This window comes from Petaurus breviceps, unplaced genomic scaffold (assembly GCF_028583685.1).
Source record: "Petaurus breviceps papuanus isolate PSGF00001 unplaced genomic scaffold, PetGlider_PUasm1.0 175, whole genome shotgun sequence".
Lineage (NCBI taxonomy): Eukaryota > Metazoa > Chordata > Mammalia > Diprotodontia > Petauridae > Petaurus > Petaurus breviceps.
Window position 1 is genome coordinate 17,682,609 of NW_027185764.1, and position 22,727 is coordinate 17,705,335.

At 41.6% G+C, this 22,727-nt stretch overlaps 2 protein-coding genes across 3 annotated transcripts in view; both read left to right on the plus strand.

The window, feature by feature from the left end:
* The window catches only part of ADAP1 (ArfGAP with dual PH domains 1), a 171,744-nt gene that overhangs the window by 47,417 nt on the left and 101,600 nt on the right, over positions 1-22,727 (plus strand). For both annotated transcript variants that reach the window (XM_069084872.1, XM_069084873.1), the window contains exon 4: positions 20,207-20,289. In XM_069084872.1, coding sequence (XP_068940973.1) covers positions 20,207-20,289 — 83 coding nt within the window. The remainder of the gene's footprint in view (positions 1-20,206; positions 20,290-22,727) is intronic.
* PRKAR1B (protein kinase cAMP-dependent type I regulatory subunit beta) overlaps positions 1-22,727 on the plus strand; it is a 716,155-nt gene that overhangs the window by 33,831 nt on the left and 659,597 nt on the right. The gene's annotated exons all lie outside the window — the stretch shown is intronic.

The following is a 22,727-nucleotide window of genomic DNA, read 5'->3' on the forward strand; positions in this document are numbered from 1 at the left end:
TCAATTAACCCTGTTTGCCTCAGTTTCCTCAAATGTAAAATAGGGATAATAGCATCTACCTCTCAGAGTTGTGAAAATCAAATGAGGTAATATTTATAAGAAGTACTTAGCATAATACCTAGCACACAGGAGGCATTATATAAATGTTTATTTCCTCCCCCACATTGCAGTGAATAATGAGCTATATGTACTCCAAAATTATTTCACACTCCCCCTTTGCACTGGATTGTAGTTTTGTATATAGCCAGGGACCTCAGAAGCTATCTAGTCCAACCTCATTTTTTAAAAATCTATTTTTCTTTTTTTTTGCTTTTTGAAGGGGGGAAGGAGGGCAATTGGGGTTAAGTGACTTGCCCAAGGTCACATGGCTAGTAAGTGTTAAGTGTCTGAGGCTGGATTTGAACTCAGGTCCTCCTGACTACAGAGCTGGTGCTATATTTACTGTGCTACCTAGCCTCCCCCTTTAATATTTTTAATTAGCAAAAATCAAATATTTTTTAATGAACAAAAACTTTCTTTCTCTCCCACCTCCTATTCCCCCCACTGTGGAAAAAAGAAAAATAAGACCCATGTAAGAGAAAGACATAGCCAAGCAAAGCAAATTTCTTCATTGACCAGATCCAGAAAAAGATGTTTCATTCTGTCCTCTTGAATCCATCTACTCTCTTAGGCAGTGGGCACACACATGCTTCATCATGGGCTCTGCGAAACCATGATTGGTCATGTTGTTGATCAGAGTTCTATATAGAGAGACTCTACCGACTATGGGTCTGATTTGCATAGAGTTCATCCTGAGGAGAATCTTTTTTTCATCCCTGTAGGATAAAGCTCAGAGAGGTCCAAGTATCCAGCAAAGGGATCACTGTACTGGAAATTAAGCAGCTCTGGGTTAGAGTCTAGATCTGTATATAACTTTATGGTGGGGATCATTCTTCTGAGCCTTAGTTTCCCCATCCTTAAAATGTAGATATGACAAACTGGAGGCGGGGGGGAGCAGTGGTACACACCTGTAATCCCTGCTTGCTGAAAGGTGAAGGCTACAGGACCTCTTGAGCTCTAGAGTTCTGAGATGCAGTGGGTTAAGCCAGTTGGCTGTCCAAACTAAGTTCGGTCTTAATGTAGGAAGCCCCTGAGGATAAGAAAGATGAACCAGCCCAGATCAGAAAATCAAGTGGGTCAATCAGACTGGGTTTGGGATTTCACTTTCAGTTTAGGTGAGATAGGGAAATCTTCTCTTAGAAAAAAAAATGGCAATGATAAATCCCTGCATTGCCTGACTCAGGCTTGTTTTGAACATTAAATGACATCATAGGTCTAGAAAGAAGGGACCTAGCAAGCCATCTAGTCCAGTAGATAAAATGGTAGAAAGGAGAATAAGCATTTATTACTGGTAATAAATAAGCATTTATTGTTGCCTACTGTGTGCCAGGCTCTATGTTAATTGTTATTTAGTTGTTTTCCATTAGTGTCCAACTCTCTGTGACCCCATTTGGGGTTTACTTGGCAAATATACTAGAGTGATTTGCCATTTCCTTCTCCAGCTCATTTTACAGATGAGGAAACTGAGGCAAACAAGATGAAATGACTTGCCCAGGGTCACTCAGCTAGCAGGTATCTGAGGCTGGAAGATTAGGCTTCCTGACTCCAAGGCTGGTACTTTATCTGCTTTGCCATCTAGCTGACTCAGGCTCTATGTTAATTTTACTTTAACTTTACATATCATCTCTTTTGATTCTTTTTATAACCCTGCTAGGGAGTAGCAAATAAGCTAAGCAAACTCCCATCCTCGGAGAGGTGAATGATTTGTCCAAAGTTACTTAAGTAGTAAATGTCACAGGTAAGATTTAAACCCAGGTCCTCAAACTCCAAAGCCAAACAGGGCTATGAATATATTTTGTAACTATAAGCCATGATACAGATATAAACAGTTATTATGAAAACTCTGACAACTTCTTCAGCCTAAAGATACTGAAATAAAGTGTCTTCGCTTCTAGACTGAAGTAGATTTAGCCACCATCAACCACAAACCTTCTCCTCCCTGGACGTGTGGACGAGCAGAATCTGCTGTGGGTTTCATTTACATAGAGCTGTTTTCATGTGGGGAGTTCCAGTTATGAATCAGGACAGGCACTTAGTCTGAACTCTGTGCTATTTTTGTAATGGATTTTTGTCATCAGCAGCCTACACCAGTTCTCTCTGGCCCACAAAGCTTGCATGAGACCCCCTGTATATCATGCAGGACTTCTTATCTACATACGCTGGGCTCTTGTCTTCAGCCCCCAACTGCCCCAACTGGAATATTCCCCTTTCCGCCATCCCAAGTCCTGGTCAAACTTCAGGGTCCATTCTCACTTTCTTCTGAAGCCTTCCCTCACTGCTTCAGCCTTCCTTCATCTTTACCACCCTTGAATTCTCAGAACACTTAACTCTGTGCCGCCTTGGACACTTAATTATATACTGTCCTGGACTTCGCACTAGCTGCCCCATGTGGTTTCTGCTACACTTCCCCCCCAACCCACCCCCATGAGAACTGAACATAGGGCTGGGTACATAGGCAGCTGGATAGAGCAGTGAACACTGGGGTCAAGAAGATCTCAATTCAAATGTGACCTCAGACACCTATGAACTGTGTGACCTTGGGTAAGTCACTTTTAAAAAATCCTCTTTGCCTCAGTTTCCTCTACTGTAAAATGGATATTGTAATAGTGTCCACCTTTCAGGGTTGTTGTGAGGATCAGATGATCTCATCATTGTGAAGTGCTTAGCATAGTATAGAGTTGGTGCTCTCAGTAAACACTTGATGGTGGGAAGGCTGATTTCTCCTTCCTGCACTCAAAGAAAAAACAAATTCCTTTCTGCACAGAGAATACTCTCCCTCCTTCTCTCCCCTGGTCCCCTTGCCCTAGATACAGATTCCAATAGAAATCAAACAAAAATAAAAGTAGCCTAATATATGTTAGGCTACATACCTGTTGCCTTATTTCTTTTACACCACATTCCTTTATGTAGGTCTGCCTTATGTTATAGGGGGTGTGGGTGTGGTCTTTGTATCCTCCCTCCCCAAACTTCCATTATGTTCCTTTAGAATTGAGACTATGGGCTAGGCTAGCCCTGGAGTCAGGAGGACCTGAGTTCAAATCCAGCCTCAGACATTTAACACTTACTGGCCGTGTGACCTTGGGCAAGTCACTTAACCCCCAATTGCCCTGCCTTCTCCCCGGCAAAAAAAAAAAGTACTCTAGAATTGAGACTATGGCCATTGGGTATAATCCTTCTTTACAATTTGACTAATGTTTAATGTGAAGGTATTTGTAGAACCTATATTGAATTGCATGTTACCATGGGGGTGGGGGGAGAGGGGAAGGAGGGAAAGAAAATTTGGAACTGAAGGGATTGTGGAACTGAATGTTGTAGACTAAAAGCAAATAAATAAATAAGAATTGAGACTATGGTTCTACCATATAATACCTGTGTGATCTTAGGCAAATTCTGCAACCTCTCTGGGCCTCAGGACCACATCTGTAAAATGGGTCCTACTCAATGACCTCTGAGAACTCTTCTGGTTCTAAATCTGTGATTCTATGTTTCATTCATCTTCCTATCCCCCATAGGGCCTAGAACAGGGCATCATGCATAGTAGATACTCAATAAACATTTGTTATACAGATGAACTTCTGCCCTGGCCCCTTAGGCTAGTATTTATTTTTGACTGAATGTTGCAGATATAGATGTTTTTACTTCTGTGACCTTCAGAATCTTGGCTTGGGTAGAAAAATCTGAGAGCCCCCTGGTGGCCAAAATTTCCTTATCTTAATTTCCAAGGACGGCCAACATAAGACTAAAATATTTGTGGATTTGGTGTTTTTTTCACATTAGATGGCAGAATTTCATACCAGCACAGTGCTGAATGATGAAGGAAGGAGAAGAATGCAGTCTCTACGTTTGGGAGGCTCATTATCTAACCCCCAAAGATGACACTCACTTTAGCATTTACAGGCATGCCTCAGAAATACTGCAGGCTCTATTCCAGACCACTGCAATAGAACAAAGATTGCAGTGAGTCATAGGAATTTTTTTCTTTCCTAGTGCATATGAAAGTTATGTTTATGCTTTACTATAGTTTATTAAGTGTGTAATAGTATTGTCAAAAAAAACCCAACCAACATACAAACTTTAATTAAAAAATGCATTATTGCTAAAAACAAAATGCTAACCATCAGCTGAGCCTTGAGTGAGTTGTAATCTTTGTACTGGTCTTGCCTAGGTGTCGATGGATGCTTACTCACCCAGGGTGGTGGTTACTGTGGGTGGGGTGGCTGTGGCAATTTCTTAAAATAAGACAATGACATTTGCTACAATGATTGACTCTTCCTTTCACTTGAACACTTTGCTATTGTAGGGTTATTAATTGGTCTGATTTCAACATTGTTGTATCTCAGGTAATAGTGAAGCCTGAGGAGAGGGACAGAAAGACAGGGGAATGGCTGGTAAGAGCACTCAGAAAACACACAATATTTACTGATTAAGTTCAAAGTCTTATATGGGTGTGGTTCCTGGCTCCCCCAAAGCAGTTACCATGATAACATTAAAGGTCAGAGATCACAGATCACCGTAACAGATGTAATAATAATGAAAAAGTTTGAAACATTGTGAGAATGACCATTACCAGAGACACAATGTGAACACATGCTGTTTGGAAAACTGGCACAGATAGACTTGCTTGAAGCAGGGTTGCCATAAACCTTCAGTTTGTAAAATATGCAGTATCTATGAAGCTCAATAAAACAAAGCACAATGAAATGAGATGTGTGGGGTGACTACATGGCTCAGTGAATAGAGTACCGGCCCTGAAGTCAGGAGGACCTGAGTTCAAATTTGGCCTCAGACACTTAACACTTACTAGCCAGCCATATGACCTTGGGCAAGTCACTTAACCCCAATTGCCTTGCCTTCCCCCTCTAAAAAAAGAAAAAGAAGAAAAGTAACTTTATTAATACCTTCTGTTTTAACAAAACAGGCCTGTTGGCATAATGAATTGAGAGCTATCCTTGAAGTGAAGAAAACTGATTTCAAATGTGGCTGCTGACATATACCTGTTGAATGATCCTGGGTGAGGCATTTAACCTCTGGGCTCTAGGACAATTATATAATAAAAATAACAATAATGACAACGATGGCTAATATTTATATAGCACCCATGTGCCAGGCACTGTGCTAAGCAGTTTACCATATTATCTCATTTTATCCTCATAACAACCCTGTGAGGTAGTCTGCTATAACCCCCCTTTTACAGTTGAGGAAACTAAGGCAAACAGAAGTTAAGTAACTTGCTCAGGTCCAACAGCTAGCAAGCATATAAGACTGAATTTGAACTCAGTTCTTCCTGACTCTAGGCCCAGGGCTCTATCCACTGTGCCGCCCAGGGCTCTATCCACAGTGCTGCCCAGGGCTCTATCCACTGTGCCACCCAGCTGCACCATTTCTAAGACGACAAGGTACAAAGAAAGTACCAGCCATCATTAGAAGGAGCTTCCTCACCCTAAAGTATCCTGTTCCAATCAAATTATCTAATTGTTATTGTTCCCAACACCTTGGCATCCCACTCCATGGCTTAGTATCTGCTTTGGTTCCTTGGGTAGTTCTCCAGGACTAATAAGACTAGTTTTCCATCCCCAAGTCCTCCCAAGGACTCGACTTTCTCTGACTGGCTTTGCACCATAAGCTACCATTCCTTCTAGATGCCAGCTGCTCTCCAGTTTGTGCTCTTCTTTCTAGGGACAGATCTCCCCACTTACTGTGTACTTGGACCTCCTTGAAGCCCAGTATCTCAGAGGTGGGTAAAGCCTACTACATCTCTAACATGGCATCCTCCATCCTCTAATTGAAGACCACCACTGATGGAGACTTTGCCCATTCCACTTCGGGGCAGCTTAAATTATTAGGAATCTTTTCTGTACAACCAGTTTCTGAAATATGTTACCCTGTACCTTTCACACACTGCTTCCAAGGTTGGGCTTTCAGGCCCCAGCAAAATAATTCTAATCCCACTTCTGTGTCACAGACCTTTAAATATTTGAAGACATTGGTTACTGTCCCTTTAAGTTTTCTCTTTTCCAAGCTAAATGTTTCTTTAACAAATATTAAGGAATTGTAAATTGAGTGACAGATCATCAGTTGGGGCAAGTTGTGGTATATGATTGTGGTAGAATACTATTGTTCTATAAGAAATAACAAGGGGTGGGGAGACAGGATCAGAAAAATCTGCGAATATTTATATAAACTGATGCAAAGTGAGTAGAACCAGAAGACCATTATACATAGTAACAGCATTATTGTAACAATAGTCAGTTTTGAAAGACTTAGCTACTCTCATCAGTACAGCAATCCAAGACAATTCAAAAGTATTCATGGTGAAAAATACTTTGCATCTTTCCAGAGAGAGAACTGATGAACTCTGAATGCAGGTTGAAGCGTTTTTTTAAACTTTATTTTTTTTTTTTACAACATGGCTAATATAGAAGTATGTTTTGCATGACTTCAGATGAATAATATCTGTTGTATTTATTGCCTTCTCAATGGGCAGAGGAGGGAGAGAATCTAGAACTGAAAGTTTAAGAAATGAATGTTTAAAAAAATCCTCTTATACCATAATCAGAGTCTCTGCCATACAGTTGATCTTTACAATGTCCTTCTGATAATGGGGACATGAGTTCTAATCAGTACAGGATATAGCAAAAGTCACACCTCCCTTCCTTGTTCTGGATACCAGGGCCGCAGGAGTGGAGCCTGGGAATTCATTAGCTTACTTGTAATGCTTCTGACTCATACGGACCTTGCATGTTACTAAAACCTCCAATGTTTGTTTCTTTGGTTTGTTTTTTTCCACATGCATTCTTGTCTAATCACACTTTTCCCTATCCTGTCTTTGCACAGTTAATTTTTTGAGCCCAAGGACAGGATTTTCCATTTATTTCTCTTCAGTTTTATCTTACTAGATTCAGGTCATTTGTTCTAGCTTTTTGTTAACCATACTCCCCAACTTTTTTTCATCAGCAAACTTGATAAACATGCCATCTATGGCAGCTAGATGGAACAGTAGATAAAACTGGGGGTCTAGAGTCAGGAAGATCTGAGTTCAAACCCAGCCCCAAATATTTGGTGACCCTGGACAGTCACTTAACCTCTCTCTGCCTGTGTTTCCTCAACTGCAAAATGAGGATAATAACAGTACCTACCTTTCAGGGTTTTTGTGAGGATCAAATGAGATGATATTTGTGAAATGCTTAGCACAGCGACGGGTACATAGTAGGCACTCAATAAGTGCTTATTCCCTTTCCAATATATTTTCATTTAAGTAATTTGTTAAAATGTCGAATAGGGAGTAGAAACAGGACTTCCCCGCAGCTCCGCCCTCCACCTCCTCCAATACATGTAAAAAATTACTCTAAACAAATTTTAGAGCTACAGAACCCACAAAGTGACACAGAGAAACAAATCTCTTGCTGAAGGCAGCCTGGCAGGCTGGCAGGAAGGGTCTATCGCAGTGTGCCGGGAGCCAAGCCCAGCCCCACGGGATCAGCAGTTTTGGCCCCAGGGCGGCCCCAACCAGCAGTGGCCAAAGCAGACTTCAGGAGAGTGAAGCACCAGCAGCTGCTGTGGTTTCCACACTTCTCAACCCATAAACACCAAAGAAAAGTAAAAGGTCAGTGTGGAACTCCATTGGAACAGGGGTGAACGGAAGAGCATGGTCTGGCCCCTGCTCCTGGGGTGAGAAGCAGGGGAGGCATAGCAGCACAGCCCTGTGGCTGCCTCAGGAACTCCTGGGATGCAGATTGTAGGGGGACCAAGGTAATGGCACTTGCTTTGACCTGCTTGGATCTGGATCATGGTCTTGGGTGGAGGTCCTGGGGTATGTGGCCAGGTGCCAGAGCCTGTGGGGGCTGCAGAGAGGGCACCCAACTTATAGCTCCAGCAGCTGCGAAAATCCCAGTGATATGGGACAAAGCTCTCTTCATTCTGAAATCAAGAGTTGTACTGTGACAAAGAGTTCAAAAGTCAAGTAATTGACTGGCAACATGTGCAAGCAGAGGAAATGCAATCCTACCATAGATTCCTTTTTCAGGGACAAAAAGGATCAAAACATGGAATGGGAGGAAGACAACAAAGTCAGAACTCCTACATCAAAAACTCCCAAGAAAAATATGACTTGGTTACAGGCCATGGAGGAGCTAAAGAGGTATTTTGAAAATCAAGTAATAGAAGTGGAGGAAAAATTGGGAAGAGAAATGAGAATGATGCAAGAAAATCAAGAAAAGTGAGTCAACAGCCTGACTGAAGAAAATAACACCTTAAAAAATCAACTAACTCAAATGGCAAAAGAAGCCCAAAAAGCCAATGAAGAGAAGAATGCCTTAAAAAACAGAATTTGCCAGATGGAAAAAGAATTTCAAAAACTCACTTAAGAGAATAATTCCTTCAAAATTAGATTGGAGCAAATGGAAGCTAATGACTTTATGAAAAATCAAGATACTATAAAACAGACCCAAACAAATGAAAGAATAGAAGGCAATGTGAAATATCTCATTGGAATAACCACTGACCTAGAAAATAGATCCAGAAGAGATCATTTAAAAATTATTGGACTACCCATGATCAAAAAAAGAACCTAGACACCATCTTTCAAGAAATTATCAAGGAAAATTGCCCTGATATTCTAGAACCAGAGGGAAAAATAGAAATTGAAAGAATTCACTGATCGCCTCTTGAAAAAGATCCCAAAAAGAAAATTCCTAGGAATATTATAGCCAAATTCCAGAGTTCCCAGGTCAAGGAGAAAATACTACAAGCAGTCAGGAAGAAACAATTTGAGGATTGTGGAAACACAATCAGGATAATACAAGACCTAGCAGCTTCTACATTAAGGTATTGACGGGCTTAGAATATGATATTCCAGAGGTTAAAGGAGTTAGGATTAAAACTAAGAATCACCTACCCAGCAAAACTGAGTATAATGCTTCAGGAGAAAACATGGTCATTCAATGAAATAGAGGATTTTCAAGTATTCTTCATGAAAAAACCAGAGCTGAACAGAAAATTTGACTTTCAAATACAAGAAGCTAGAGAAGCATGAGAAGGTAAACAGGAAAAAGAAATTATAACGAACTTTTTAAAGTGTAAGTAGTTACATTCCTTTTCCATGGAAAAATGATAATTGTAACTCATAAGACTTTTCTCAGTATGAGGACAGTTGAAGGGAATATATATATATATATATATATATATATATATATGTGTGTGTGTGTGTGTGTGTGTACACACATATATATGTATGTATAGGAGGGTGCAGGTGTGTATAAACATATATGTGAGGGTGTGCATATGTATGTTCATGTATACATAGACAGAGGGCACAGGACGAGTTGCATATGAAGAGATGATATCTAAAAAATAAAATTAAAAGGTAAGAAAGGAATATATTGGGAGGAGAAAGGGAGAGACAGATTAGGGTAAATCATCTCATATAAAAGAGGCAAGAGAAAACTGTTACAATGGAGAAGAAGCGCAGGAAGGTAAAAGGGGATGGGACAACCTTACTCACATTGAATTTGGCTTAAGGAGGGAATAACACAGTCACTCAATTGGGTATCTTACCCTACAGGACAGTGGGGGGAAGGGGATAAGAGGGGGGATGATAGAAGGGAGGGCAGATTGGGGGAGAGGTTAGTTTGAAGCAAACACTTTTGAAAAGGGACAGGGTCAAAGGAGAAAATAGAAAAAGTGGGGGGCAGGATAGGATGGAGGGAAATATAGTTAGCCTTTCACAATATATCTACTATGAAATGTTTTATGTAACTACACATGTACAATCTATATTGAATTGCGTATCTTCCCAGTGGGGGTGAGTGAGAAGGGAAGAAGGGAAAAGATCTGGAACTCAAAGTTTTAAAAACAAATGTGTATATAAAAAAATAAAATAAAATCTCGAATAGAATGAGCTGAGCCTCAATATCTGCCCTCATTGCCCACTGTTCAAGCTTTCCTCGATCTCCGGCCTCACTCCTGTGGTTCTGCCTTCATATGCCTGGATTCTGGCCATCCCCAACCTGGCACATTCTGCTACTGGCCAAGCCCTGCCTGATTTTGACAGCAGTGAACCAGACAAGTAATGCAGACAGACATTTAGAAGGTCATACAGGCAAAGTAAGATCTGAACATCATCTCAAGAGGCTCTTGAACAAATGAATAAAAAATAAAATTGCTCCACAGAGGGTGTCTTATTTATTTTTAAATAAATGTAGGTGGAACCAGTGTGTACCCAACGAAAAAAGAGAAGCTAGCCTGATTCTTACATGACCCAGATCAAGTCTTGGGACCATCCCCCTTTCACTCCCCTGGCGGGGAGTGTGTGGGTAGCAGGTTTTTCTCCACGTGTCATTTTTTAAAATTCATTTGTATTTTGAGCTTCACATCTGGGAAAGGAAATAGTTGGCAACTGCTTTTTCTCACTTTTATTATTGGATGGAAACCAACATCTTTGTTCGTAGTTTCCTGTGAGACGTAGGGGCAAGTGTAATACATTTTGAAGCTGTTTCCCAAGAGCTTATAAGAGTAGATTCAGTTTTCACAGCTAGAAATGAGTAGTGTTTCTTCCAGCCAGGGCACTGGCCTCCCCAAATGAAGCTTTGGCAACCTCCCTTTGGCACAGTCCTCCTGAAATCTCTTCATGGCTTTCTTTGGCTTTAGTTAGTTTCTTGCAATTTGGCTGTGGCCTGTCTGCTGTGAAGTTATTCATTGTACCAAGCAGAAAATTTAGAGCAGGAAAGGACCTTATGGATTGTCTGGGTTAGCCTTGTCACTTTGTAGATAAAAAAATGGAAACCCGGAGACCCTAAGCTCACATGGTCACAAGAGCTGGAATTTGAACACAACCCCCCCTGATTTCACATCGTGGTTCAGACTTAGAATTCTAGGGATTATGTAGCACAATAAGAAAAAAAATGCTGATTTTGAGTTCATGTCCCATCTGTACCCTGGTCAAGTCATTTGCTGGCTCTGAGACTCAGTTTCCTCCTTTGTAATATTAAATTTAATTATCTTTTAAGATCTAGTGGAGGTCTATGAGTTTGTTTCAGAGCTTTATGTCTATTTTGGAAGATCACAGATTTAGAGATGGAGAATGCCTTAGAGGTCATTGAGTCCAACCCCCTCATTTTACAGATGAGGAAACTGAGACAGGGAGGTTAAGTGATTTGACAAGGGTCACACAGCTAGTAAGTGTCTGAGGCTGGATTTGAACTCAGGTCTTCCTTACTCTATCCACTGAGCCACTTAGATAGCATAAGTGTTATGTAAATTGTACAGATGGAGAAACCGAATCTGAAGGGATAGTAATGTGACAGGGTCAGTTGGCTAAAATGAAAGAACCTCAACTTAATTTATCCAACATTAACTGTATGCTCAGCCCCATTACTGGCAGTGAGAAAGGTATGAGAGGAAGAGATTTATTTCCCGCTTTCACGGAACTTACTATCTCCTTGGGGAGACAGGATTCACACCCATGGAACAATAAGACACAATATAAGGTGGCAAAGAAATGCTGGAATGAGTGGTACAGACGTATGTGTCTATGTCATAGAAAAGAGTTCAGAGGAGGGCTACATCCCTAGGCTAGAGTGAAGTGCTCTTGCCTACATGGAAAAGTAAACCTGAGTTTAGCCAGGAATAAAGCAAAACTGTTTGTGAGCATCTTCAGGCAGGAGCAGCTGCTGCCCCTGTCCGTCTCCAGCCTCTATCTCCATTGGGTTCAAATTGTCAAGGAGGGAAGGATTAATTGGCCGTGGGAATCCAGCTATATCAACGCCAAGGATGCACCTGGTCTGCAAATTCCCCCAACGCTGACCTCTTGCCAGCTGCCCAGAGCTAGGTCAGGCAGTTTGCAGGTACCTTTGGAAATAAGATTGCACTAAATCAGGGGAGGTTTGCTTAGACTCAGGAAGAATCACAAAGTCTGGGGTCCTTCACTTGAGAAGTGGGTCTAGGGATAGATTTTAGAGGGTCTGGGCATTTAGATGGGCGAGGTAGGGGGAAATGACATGTTTATTTTCACTAGCGCCCTTGCTGGAATTTAACACTTCCTTCCATCATTCATTGAATGGGGTCCATGGGCTTCTGCAGATTGCCCATGACTCAGAAAAGGGTCAGGAACACAGGGGTTCTTGAAGGAGTAAGAAATTTAAGGTTCACGTAGAAGAAAGAGCACTGTATTTAAAAGGATCAGAGTTTAAATGTTTCTGCTTGAATAAAGTTACTTCTCAATGGACCATAGTTTCTTCATCTCCAAAACGGAGGTTTTGGACTAGACAGACTGTTAAAGGTTCTTTCCAGCTCGAAATCTATGAACCTAATCTCTGAGCCTAATAGAGCACCAAAGACCCTCTCTACTTGTACATCCTAAAATCATAGCATGGGTACCAGGAGTAAATAAGTCAGTCCCCTTCCCCTGAGACCTTTGAGTCCTGCTCCAGGAAGTAGTGGGGAAGCATCTGCCTGCAGACTAAAGCAAACCAGGGTAAGTAAGAACCCTCATCTCAATTCATCATGTTCCAAGGTCTCTGGTCCTGCCAACTCAGGTTTTACAGAGCAGCATGGGCAGCTGACCTCCCCATGGAAAATGCTAATTGAAGCATTGGAGTCTGTTACTAATGAATATTTATAGGCAGTTTTCAACTCCATCTTTCCTGAACCTAAATAATAGCCCAGGCTTGTCTTGCCCTTGTGTGAATATTTGTGAGCTCTTGTATCATGTGGTTGTCAGAGGACATAGATCTGTGCTCAGAAGTGGTGTCTGGGGACTCAAGCACAGATTATGTGCTGGGGAATTCCGCATCATACCGTCATTATTGTGGGTGCTTGTTTGAGGGTTGTTCCCCATAATTTTTCTGCTCAAAAGCACAGAGAGAGAAAGAGAAAGAAAGAGGGGGAGAGAGGGAGAAAGGGGAAGAGAAAATATAAACATTTTCAAGCACCCACTATGTGCCAGGCATCTTGTACTAGAGATATCAAGATAAAAATGGCATGGTCCCAAGAAACTTATATTTGAAAGGGCACTCCCAATTCCCCTGCCCCCTTCATGGAGGTGAGAAGACCACAATCTTGCACATTATGTAAGTTTTAGGCCTTTTTCAATGTGCTCATTTGTTCTGCTAATATTTCTTCTTTTTTGTTAAAAAGATGTTGTTCAGTTGTTTCTGACTCTTTATGACCCCACAGAGAGTTTTCTTGGCAAAGATACTAAAGTGTTTTGCCATTTCCTTCGCCAGCTCATTTTACAGGTGAAAAAACTGAGGCAAGCAGGGTTAAGTGACTTGTCCAGGGTCATACAGCTAGTGTCTCAGGTTGATTTTGAACTCAGGTCCTCCTGACTCTATCCATTGTGCGCATATTAAAAGGATAATATTTTTTTAAATTTTTTTTGTTTACTTACTTTTATTTTACAACATTCAGTTCCACAGTCCCTTGAGTTTCATTTTTTTCTCCCCCTCCCTCTCTCCCCGCCCTCCATCATGGTGGCATGCATGTGAATATAGGACCTACAAATATCTTCACATTAATCATTAGTCAGGTTGTAAAGAAGGATTATAACTGATGGAATGATCAATGGGAAAGAGGAAACAAAACAAAACAAGAAAAAGAAACAGAGTCAAGTAGTTTGTTTCAATCTGCATTCAGAGTCTGCAGCTCTTTCTCTGGATGTGGGTATCTCTTTCCATCATGAGTCTTTTGGAGTTGTCTTGCTTACATTGCTGAGAGGAGCCCAGTCTATCGAGGTTATTTGTCACACATACGTTGTGTCTGTGATTGTGTACGGATTTCTCCTGGTTCTGCTCTTCTTGCTCAGCATCAGTTTATATAAGTCTCTCCAGGTTATTGTGAAGTCTGTCTGCTCCTCATTTCTTATAGCACAGTAGTATTCCATTATATTCATATGCCACAACTTGCTCAGCCATTCCCCAATTGATGGGCATCCCCTTGATTTCCAATTCTTTGCCACCACAAAAAGAGCTGCTATAAATATTTTTGTACATACGGGTCCTCCTTCCACTTCTCTGATCTCTTTGGGATATAACCCTAGAAATAGAATTTCTGGGTCAAAGGGTATACACTTATTTATAGCCCTTTGGGTATAGTTCCAGATTGCTCTCCAGAATGGCTGGATCAGTTCACAACTCCACCAACAATGCATTAGTGTTCCAATTTTCCACATCCTCTCCAGCATTTATCATTTTCCTGTTTTTTCATCTTAGCCAATCTGGCTGGTGAGATGTGATACCTAAGAGTTGTTTTGATTTTCATTTCTCTAATCACTAGTGATTTAGAACATTTTTTCATATGCTTATAGATATCTTTAAATTCATCTTCTGAGAACTGATATCAAAAGGATAATATTTTTTTATATGGGGATGGCTCTTGGAGAGGAGGAGGGATACAGGGCAAAACTATGATGACAAAAAACACATAAGACTTCAATGAAAACTTATTTTTTAAAAAGCTTGCTTTCTATTGGGTGGTGGGCAGTGCAATGTAAACTCAGATAAGTATAGTGCAAGGTATAGAGTGAAGGGCATGAAGGAGAAAGCCTGACAAAGTACCTTAGGAAAATTGGAGATGAGAGAGGGCACTTTCAGTGGGAGAGATCTGGGAAGGAGATGGTGCTGAGCCTTGAAGTAAGAGGAGGATTCTGGGAGTAGAGATGAAGAGGGAGTGCATTCCAGGATAGGGGACGACCCTTGTCAATATATAAAGGTGAGATATAAAAGTTCAAGGAAGAACTGGGAGCCCCATTTGGCTAGAGCGCAGTGTGTGTGATGGAAAGTAATTTTTAAATTAGAAAGAAGTAAGACTGGAAAGGTAAATTGCAGCCAGATTGTTGAGTGAAGTACCCATGTAACTCATGGCCTGAAACTGAAACTCTTGAGTTTACGGGGACCAGTTTCACTTTGGGGAGTTTTTAGTAACCATTGTGCACATTCTGGGTTTCCCCAAGGATCATCAGAATTGATCTCATGTCTAGGTCTCCATAATCAATCTACCAATCAGTAAGTAAAGAGAAAAGGCTCTTCTGTTCCATGCAAGTAGTTGGGTTAAGAAAAGATTGAATTTAGGACTGGATTTATTTAACCTGTCAAAAAAACACAAAAAAACAAAGGATTGCACCCAATCCTATAAACAGTCAAGGCTACTCCCTTTCCTCTTTGTTAAGCCCCATTTCTCTAAGTAACTTTATGCAATCTCTAGGCCTTCCCTCCTCCTCCCCACCCCATCTCCTACTTCAAGAGGAAAGAATTTGAAAGTTGCTAAAGAGTCTACCTCCCTCCTCCGACCTGCACAGTCCCCATAACTCACAGTACTAGTGAAGGCTGAAATCTGGAGATATTTCTCCAGAATGAGGTTCTAGAAGTCCATTGCTGTTCATCTGCTTTGCCTCCCATATCTGGAGCTGTGCACACATCTAGGCATCCTCTCTAAAGAACTGAATGCAAGCCTCAGTGCCACCATTCACTCTTTTTTTTTTTTTAAAGCAATCGGGGTTAAGTAACTTGCTCAAGGTTACATGACCAGTTATTTCTGGGTGTGGTGCTGAGTATCTGAGCCCCGATTTGATCCAGGTCATCCCGACACTGGAGCCGTGCTCTTACTCGCTGAGCCACCTGGCCGCCCCTAAGCAATCAGGGTTAAGTAACTTGCTCAAGGTTACATGGCCAGGTGTTTCTGGGTGGGTGCTAAGTGTCTGAGCCCGGGATTCGATCTCCAGGTCTTCTCAACACTGGAGCCGGTGCTCTTACTCGCTGTGCTACCTGGCCGCCCCCACCATTCACTCTTTGTGTTTCTTTCTATATTCCCTGTCATTTCTTTCTCTCTATTCTCCTTTTAAGATGCAAATCACAAGGGTATAGCCCAGATGTATGAGCCAGTCATGAATCAGCCATTCTGAATATTTTGTTAAAAGAGCAAAAGGAGCATCCTGGCTTATGACAGTTCATGCCTTATGAAAGAGAAATGGAACTCAACAGATACAGGAGATATTCAAGAAGGCCTTACCAGGTTTCTCCTGGATTACCTTCTGCAGCAGCCCAACACACACATTTCTCATCTGACCTTCAAAACAACCCTGAGAGAAAAACAGGGCAAGTAGTCTGATACAGTGAAAGAGTCTTGAACTTGGAGTAAGGAGACCTGAGTTTGAATGTTGTCTATGCCTTTAACTAACTTGCTGATCATGGCACAAATCCCTTTACCTGGAACTCAATTTTATCATCATTAAAATGAGAATAATCCCTATAGTTTCTCCCTCATGTTTGTTGTAAGAAAAGTTGCTGTGAGCCTTCAAGCGCTATAGTTATGTGAATTGTCATAATTATCCCCCTTTTACAGATGAGGAAACTGAGACCCAATGGATTAAATGACTTGGCCAGTCACACTGCAGCTTAGTGAACTCCTGACTCCCAAATCTTTGTTCTTCCTAGTACATCTACATTTCTTATTTGCCTGAAAGTGAGGTTTCAAGTGTTTTCCACAAGACTTCCGGAAGCTATAATGTGATAATAGATGGTTGGCCTCTTCGTTCACTAACCTCCTCCTCCAAACCCCAGAGGACATTTGTGAGAGCCTTAGGCCCTTTGCTAAGTATGGGAGAGAACATTGCCCTTATCTTTGGAGGAAGAGAGATGGAGAGATTGCACAATAAATGCTACTTTTGGAAGGATTGCCTTCTGCTCTTTCTGCATCCTTTGTAACTGTAGAATCCAGGAGTTGGATGGGATGATGCCATTGGTTCAGCCCTTGCCTGACCCCAGGCAGGTGCAAAGTCACAGAGTGTTTCCAAAATTCTGGATTTTGCATCTCCCTGTGGTGTTTCTTATTATTTCAGGTGGTGTCATACAACCCACCAAAATATTTTTTAATTTTAATTTATTTTAGTGTGACAAAAAATACCATATGGCTTTTGAGGGGATGTGTAGATATTATAAAATCAAACTAACAAGAGAGTGTAGCAGCTGGATGGCACAGTGGACAGAGTATTATGTCTTTAGTCAGGAAGACTTCTCTTCCTGAGTTCAAATCTGACCTCAGAAACTTACTAGCTATGTGATCCTGGCCAAGTCACTTAACTCTTGTTACTTCCATTTCCTCATCTGTAAAATGAACTGGAGAAGGAAATAGCAAACCATTGCAGTATCTTTGCCAAGAAAACCCCAGATGGGGTCCCAAAGAGTTGGACATGACTGAGATAACTAAATAATAACAAAATAAAAGGATGTTGCTACTCCAGAAATCCTAGATATCCATGGTATAAATAAACCATGTGAGCTAGATGGTTGTTGAGTCTATTTTTGGTCTTCCCTTAGCACCCTGTCCCCATGTGAGATCATCCTTACAATCAGGAACTGGGAAGTTCTTCTGAGAGTCTGCCTTCAATCCTTTATGTTATAACTCATCTAATCCTTCATTCTACAAGTATTCGATAGGTTAAAAAGAAGAAAAAAAAGCTCTGAGCTAGAATGATCGTGGAGATCTTCCTGGTAAGGGTACATTTGACATAGGCTTTGAAGGGTAAAGAGTCAGGAGTTGGATAAGTGGGGAGAGTAGGTCAGTCCTTTTCATTCCCCTGGGAAGATGGAGAATTACTTAGAATTGTAGAAAGTCAGACCTGGAAACAGCCTTACAGATCATCCAACCCAGGGTTCCCAACCATTTTTGGTCCCTGCATCTCCTGATTTTCAGCAAACCTTCCAATACCTCCTCTTCAGTATGAAAGGAAATAAATTATAGAATTTAGCATGCATATGCCCACAAAAACAAAACAAGGAGATTAATTTCAATAAGATGATATGGTTATTTACTTTTTATTAGTTAGAACACTAGACTTGCAATCAGTACAGTCTCAGACATTTACTAGCTGTGTGACTCTGAGCAAGTCACTTAACCTCTTTCTGCCTCAGTTTCCTTATCTGTAAAATGAAGGAGTTAGACCTGACTGGCTCCATGGTCCCTTCCAGATCTATATCTGTGAACTATGAGACATAACCAAATATTCCTCTGCCATTTTGACAAGCTTCTCATTCTCCTAGGGGTACATGTATCACCCTACTTCAGTCGCACTTGATATAACTTAACCTCTTCTTTCAATAAGTAAAGAAATTGGGCGGCCAGGTGGCTCAGCGAATAAGAGCACCGGCCCCAGTGTTGGGATGACCTGGTGGATCCAATCTGGGCTCAGATACTTAGCACCACACCCAGAAATAACTGGCTGTGTAACCTTGAGCAAGTTACTTAACCCCAATTGCTTAAAAAAAAATAAGTAAAGAAATTGAGTTATAGCACTCTTCTCATAGTAACCCTTTATACATCTACCCTTTATATGTCTTATCTTCTCTGGATCAAAAGCTCGTAGGTTATTTAACTTTCCTTCATAAATCTCACCTCCCATACTATTAATCATTTCTGTTTTTGCTTCTGTGGGCCTTTACTCAAATTTCTGGACATCCCTTTTAAGATAGTCTAAGGGATGCTGAACGTGGAGGCAGGTAATCTACTACTGTGAAAGTTGGCAGAAGAAAAGCCTGAAATCCACTGAGAATTCCTTCCATTATCCAAGCAGCAAAAGTACATTGGGGTCCTTGGATTCCCTTTTCATATTAGCTAGTCCTGGAGAGAGCTTTTTCTCCAGCAGCTTTAGCGACAGTCAGGAATGACCACAGATTTGTGTGCATCCCCAGACCGGGAGAATGCTTGAGGAACCACTTGGTGAAAGCTCATTTCCTCCCACACCAACTTAAAATGGCTCACCATATAATCAGAACAAGGGAAGGAACCATGTTCCTCAGAGACAGCAAGTGGAGAAGGCTCATGTCTGAGTTCTGATGCCTGTGCCATGGTCTTCCTTTAAATGCCCAGATGCCAAGTAATAACAATGATAGGTACACAGTACAGGTGCTTAAAAAATAAATGCTCAGGGCAGCTAGGTAGCACAGTGAATAGATCACTGGCCCTGGAATCAGGAGGACCTGAGTTCAAATGTGGCCTCAGACACTTGACACACTTACTAGCTGTGTGACCTTGGTCAAGTCACTTAACCCCAATTGCATTACCTTCCCTCTCCCCCCCCCCAAATGCTCATTGAATTGACTTAAAATAATTCTCCATGTTGGTATGAGAAAGAGAACCTGACCTGGAGGCAAGAAATACCTGAATTCAAACTCCACCTCTAACATTTACTAGTTCTGTGGCCAAGGGCAAGTGATTTAACTTCTCTGGACCTCAGTTTCCTTGTCTGTAAGTAAATTGATAGATTTGGATGCCTTTGAGGTTCTTTCTACCTTTACTTCTATGACCCAATGTTCCTATGATTGTAGGAAGATTTCTCGGAAGATATAGTTAAGGATAAGAAGGCAAGGATGGGGTGTCATCTGCCTCATATGCAAGAGCTTGAAGATCCATTGGATTATGGATGATGTAGGTCAGCATGAGCAGGAAAGAGTTGGGGGCCAATCTTAATGCTTGCTATCCTCTTCCAGACCTTCAAAGATCATAAACCTCTCGTCTCCATATACTAGTGTCTTAAAAATTACTACTTCGGGCGTTCCAGTGAAAAAGCTCTTCATAAATCTTGAATAAAAGGGCAAAAATTCATTAACATGCAAAGTCCTGGGCTTGCCCAGTGTCTGCCTCTTGTTTCAGCTGCTGCCTTGGTCATATCAGGAACCATCTTACCCCTCTCAGCATCCATTCCCTTCTGCTTAATAATTCCACTCTTATCCATTCAGAGGATGGAGGCTGTGTCATTTTGAGCCTAATTGTTTAGAATCAAAAAATATTTACATTGGGAAGCTCTAAACGCAGCCGTGGGCAGTTTGCACAGAGTTAACGAAGTCCTCTGCTGAATGTACTCTGGGAGTGGATAAGGTTGTTAAAATGAATTTTTATTAAGGCCTCTTTTCTCCATATGGTTTTACAGCGATGGTTTTGTTGGTACTCAAAAGGCAACATCTCCAAGTCTTTTGAGGTCAGAGGACTTCGTGAGAGCCACTGACCTGCAAATTCATTTTCCAGGAACTTGTGCTCTCAGCTGCCATCTTCCTTGTCGAATTAATGATCACAGCTTTCCGTTCAGCACCCAGACCTTGCCTCTTCTCTCTCTGTCTTACAGACTCCTCCGAGAACAGTGGATCCGAGCCAAGTATGAAAGGAAGGAATTCATTTATGCAGAGAAGCAAGAGCCTTATTCTGCAGGTAAGGAATGGAGTTCTCAACTGGAAATAATCTTTTTTGCTGGCAGGATATTTTGCTGCCCAGGGGCTCCCCTCACCTTGCTGCAGTGGGTTAGATAAGGGAGAAAAAAATGTCACTGTGTGGTTTTGTGTTCCAATCTCCCTCTCTGCTGTCTTCCCTCTTTAAAAGGGATGTCTCTTTATCTCTGTGCATTATTAAGTCACTAATTGGTTTGACATTGGTGTCATCTGGCTGTCTTTTGCTTTCTGATTGGGAAGTCTGGATTACTGCTTGTATTCGAAGCTCCTAGCTGGCTATCTGAAGCCTCCCCCCTGAATTACCTGTGGGCATGTTTTGGTAACTGACAGACCAGCAGTTTCCTGTTTTATACCCTTTCTCTTCTGGTTGCCTTGAGCCAACCTCATTTCCTTTTTTGTGAAAGACCAGGAGAGATTGCCAGGCCTTAGGATGGTCCTCAGAGTTCTTAATTTGCTTGGCCTCCCCTAAACATCACCCCTTGACACCTGTTATATATTGGCCCTTGCTGGTATAGTGGTGGCTGTTAAAGCCAAGGGATATTCTAGGATCATGGATCTCAAATGCAGAGGGTATTTAGAGGCCATCTAGTCTGACACACTCACTTTTCAGATGAGGAAACTGGGGCCTAGGGAAGTTAAGTGATTTATCCAAGGTCACACAGTCACATAGATGGTAAACCTCAGAAGTGGGATTTGAACCCTGGTCTTCTGACCCTGATGTTGGGAAAGATTGATGGCAGAAGGAAAAGGGGATAGCATAGGGTGAGATGGATACATGGTGTCATGGAAGCAGTTAACATGATCTTGGACAGACTTTGAGAGATAGTGAAGGATAGAAGGCCCTAGCATGCAGTAGTCTGTGGGGGTCACAAAAAGTTGGACACAATTCAACAAGTACCACCACCACCACCACCCCTCCTCCTCCTACTTCTGACTCTAGAGGTCAGGGCTCATTCCAATGCACTTCTTAATGCTGTATCACTGGTTCATGTGTTGACCCAGGCTGTTTTGGTCCTGGCTTTGTGTCTGTGGTTCATAAACAAGATGTACACAGACATCATGGTAGCCCACATCATGGCTAGAGAAATGAATTGGATCTCTCCTGAGATCTGACTTCTAGTCCTAGATGTTCTCCCTGGACATTACTCTAGACTATGGGCTTTAGTCTCTTCCACTATAAAATGAGTGGATTGGAGGAGAGGATATCCAAGGCCCTTTTAGACCAAGGAATATTCTGGGAGTTCTAAGCCATCTGGTATGATGAGGAGGGAAATGAGGTGCAGGTTCTAGCATTTAGATCAGAAAGTCCTTTCCTGTAAGGTCAGGATCAGGGTTACTTTCAACTTCTTACCAGCCATGGGGCAGATTTTGTTAGATGAGCCTTCCGCAGCTTTCCTTGAGACATGTTAATAGCAGAGGAAACAGTTTCTTGTATGTTGGTCTCCCCCAATAGACTGTGAGCTCCTTGAGAGCAGGGACTTTTTTTTTTTGCCTTTCTTTACATACTTAGTTCTTAGCACAGTGCCCCCTGGCACACGGTAGGCACTTAATAAATGCTTATTGACTGACTGATTCTGCTATTGTAAAATGTATTCTTAGACGTGGTGACCTCTTAAGGTAATCCTTAAGAACCTTTGGGCTCACAAACATTTCAACAGCATCTAGGTAGATGTGTCCACCCTAGTCCTTATTAAGCAAAGTTTATAAAATGACTTTGGGTCTTACCCATCTGATACAAATTTCTGATGAGCTTTTTTTTCTGAAAAGTTCATTCCCCAGAGCAGTTTATGATGATTTAGTGTGAGAAAGATCTTCAAAGAGATTATGTGTTACAGAAAGGTGCTTGAATGTCAGTGCCAGATGGTACCCAGGGGAAGTCAGTTGATGACAAGAATTCAATAGACACTCTACCCACCCTTTGGGAGAGATGTCATTAAGAGCCTTGACTTATGGCCCCTGGAAAACAAGCAGCCCTGATGAGGATGCCAATTGGCCTGAAGTTTGTACAAGTTGGTCCTGTAGGATGTGGTGACTGTGGCCACCATGTTTTGCTGTTCATACTTCAGTCAAATCATGCTGTCAGTTACCTGTAGAGGTATACTCTCCCACAGGAGTTCAGCCCTTTACTTCCCTCTGAAAGGTACAGATGACTTGCCATTTGCATCTGAAGGGGGTTACTACACTGGGAGTTCTCTTTGTCATTAGAATCCCAAGCAAAAAAAAAACAACAAAACAAAACCAAAAAGGAATTTTGCTCAGAAATCTTTGTAGAGTTATAGTTTCCCTAAAACTACCAACCCTTTAGGTGGATGTGTTTTGAAGCTAGGGTTTCCCCTGGTGGACATGGATATCAGCCCTGCTTCATTATTGCTATACTATTATTAATAATAACCTGTAATACTTGCATAGCACTTTATGCTG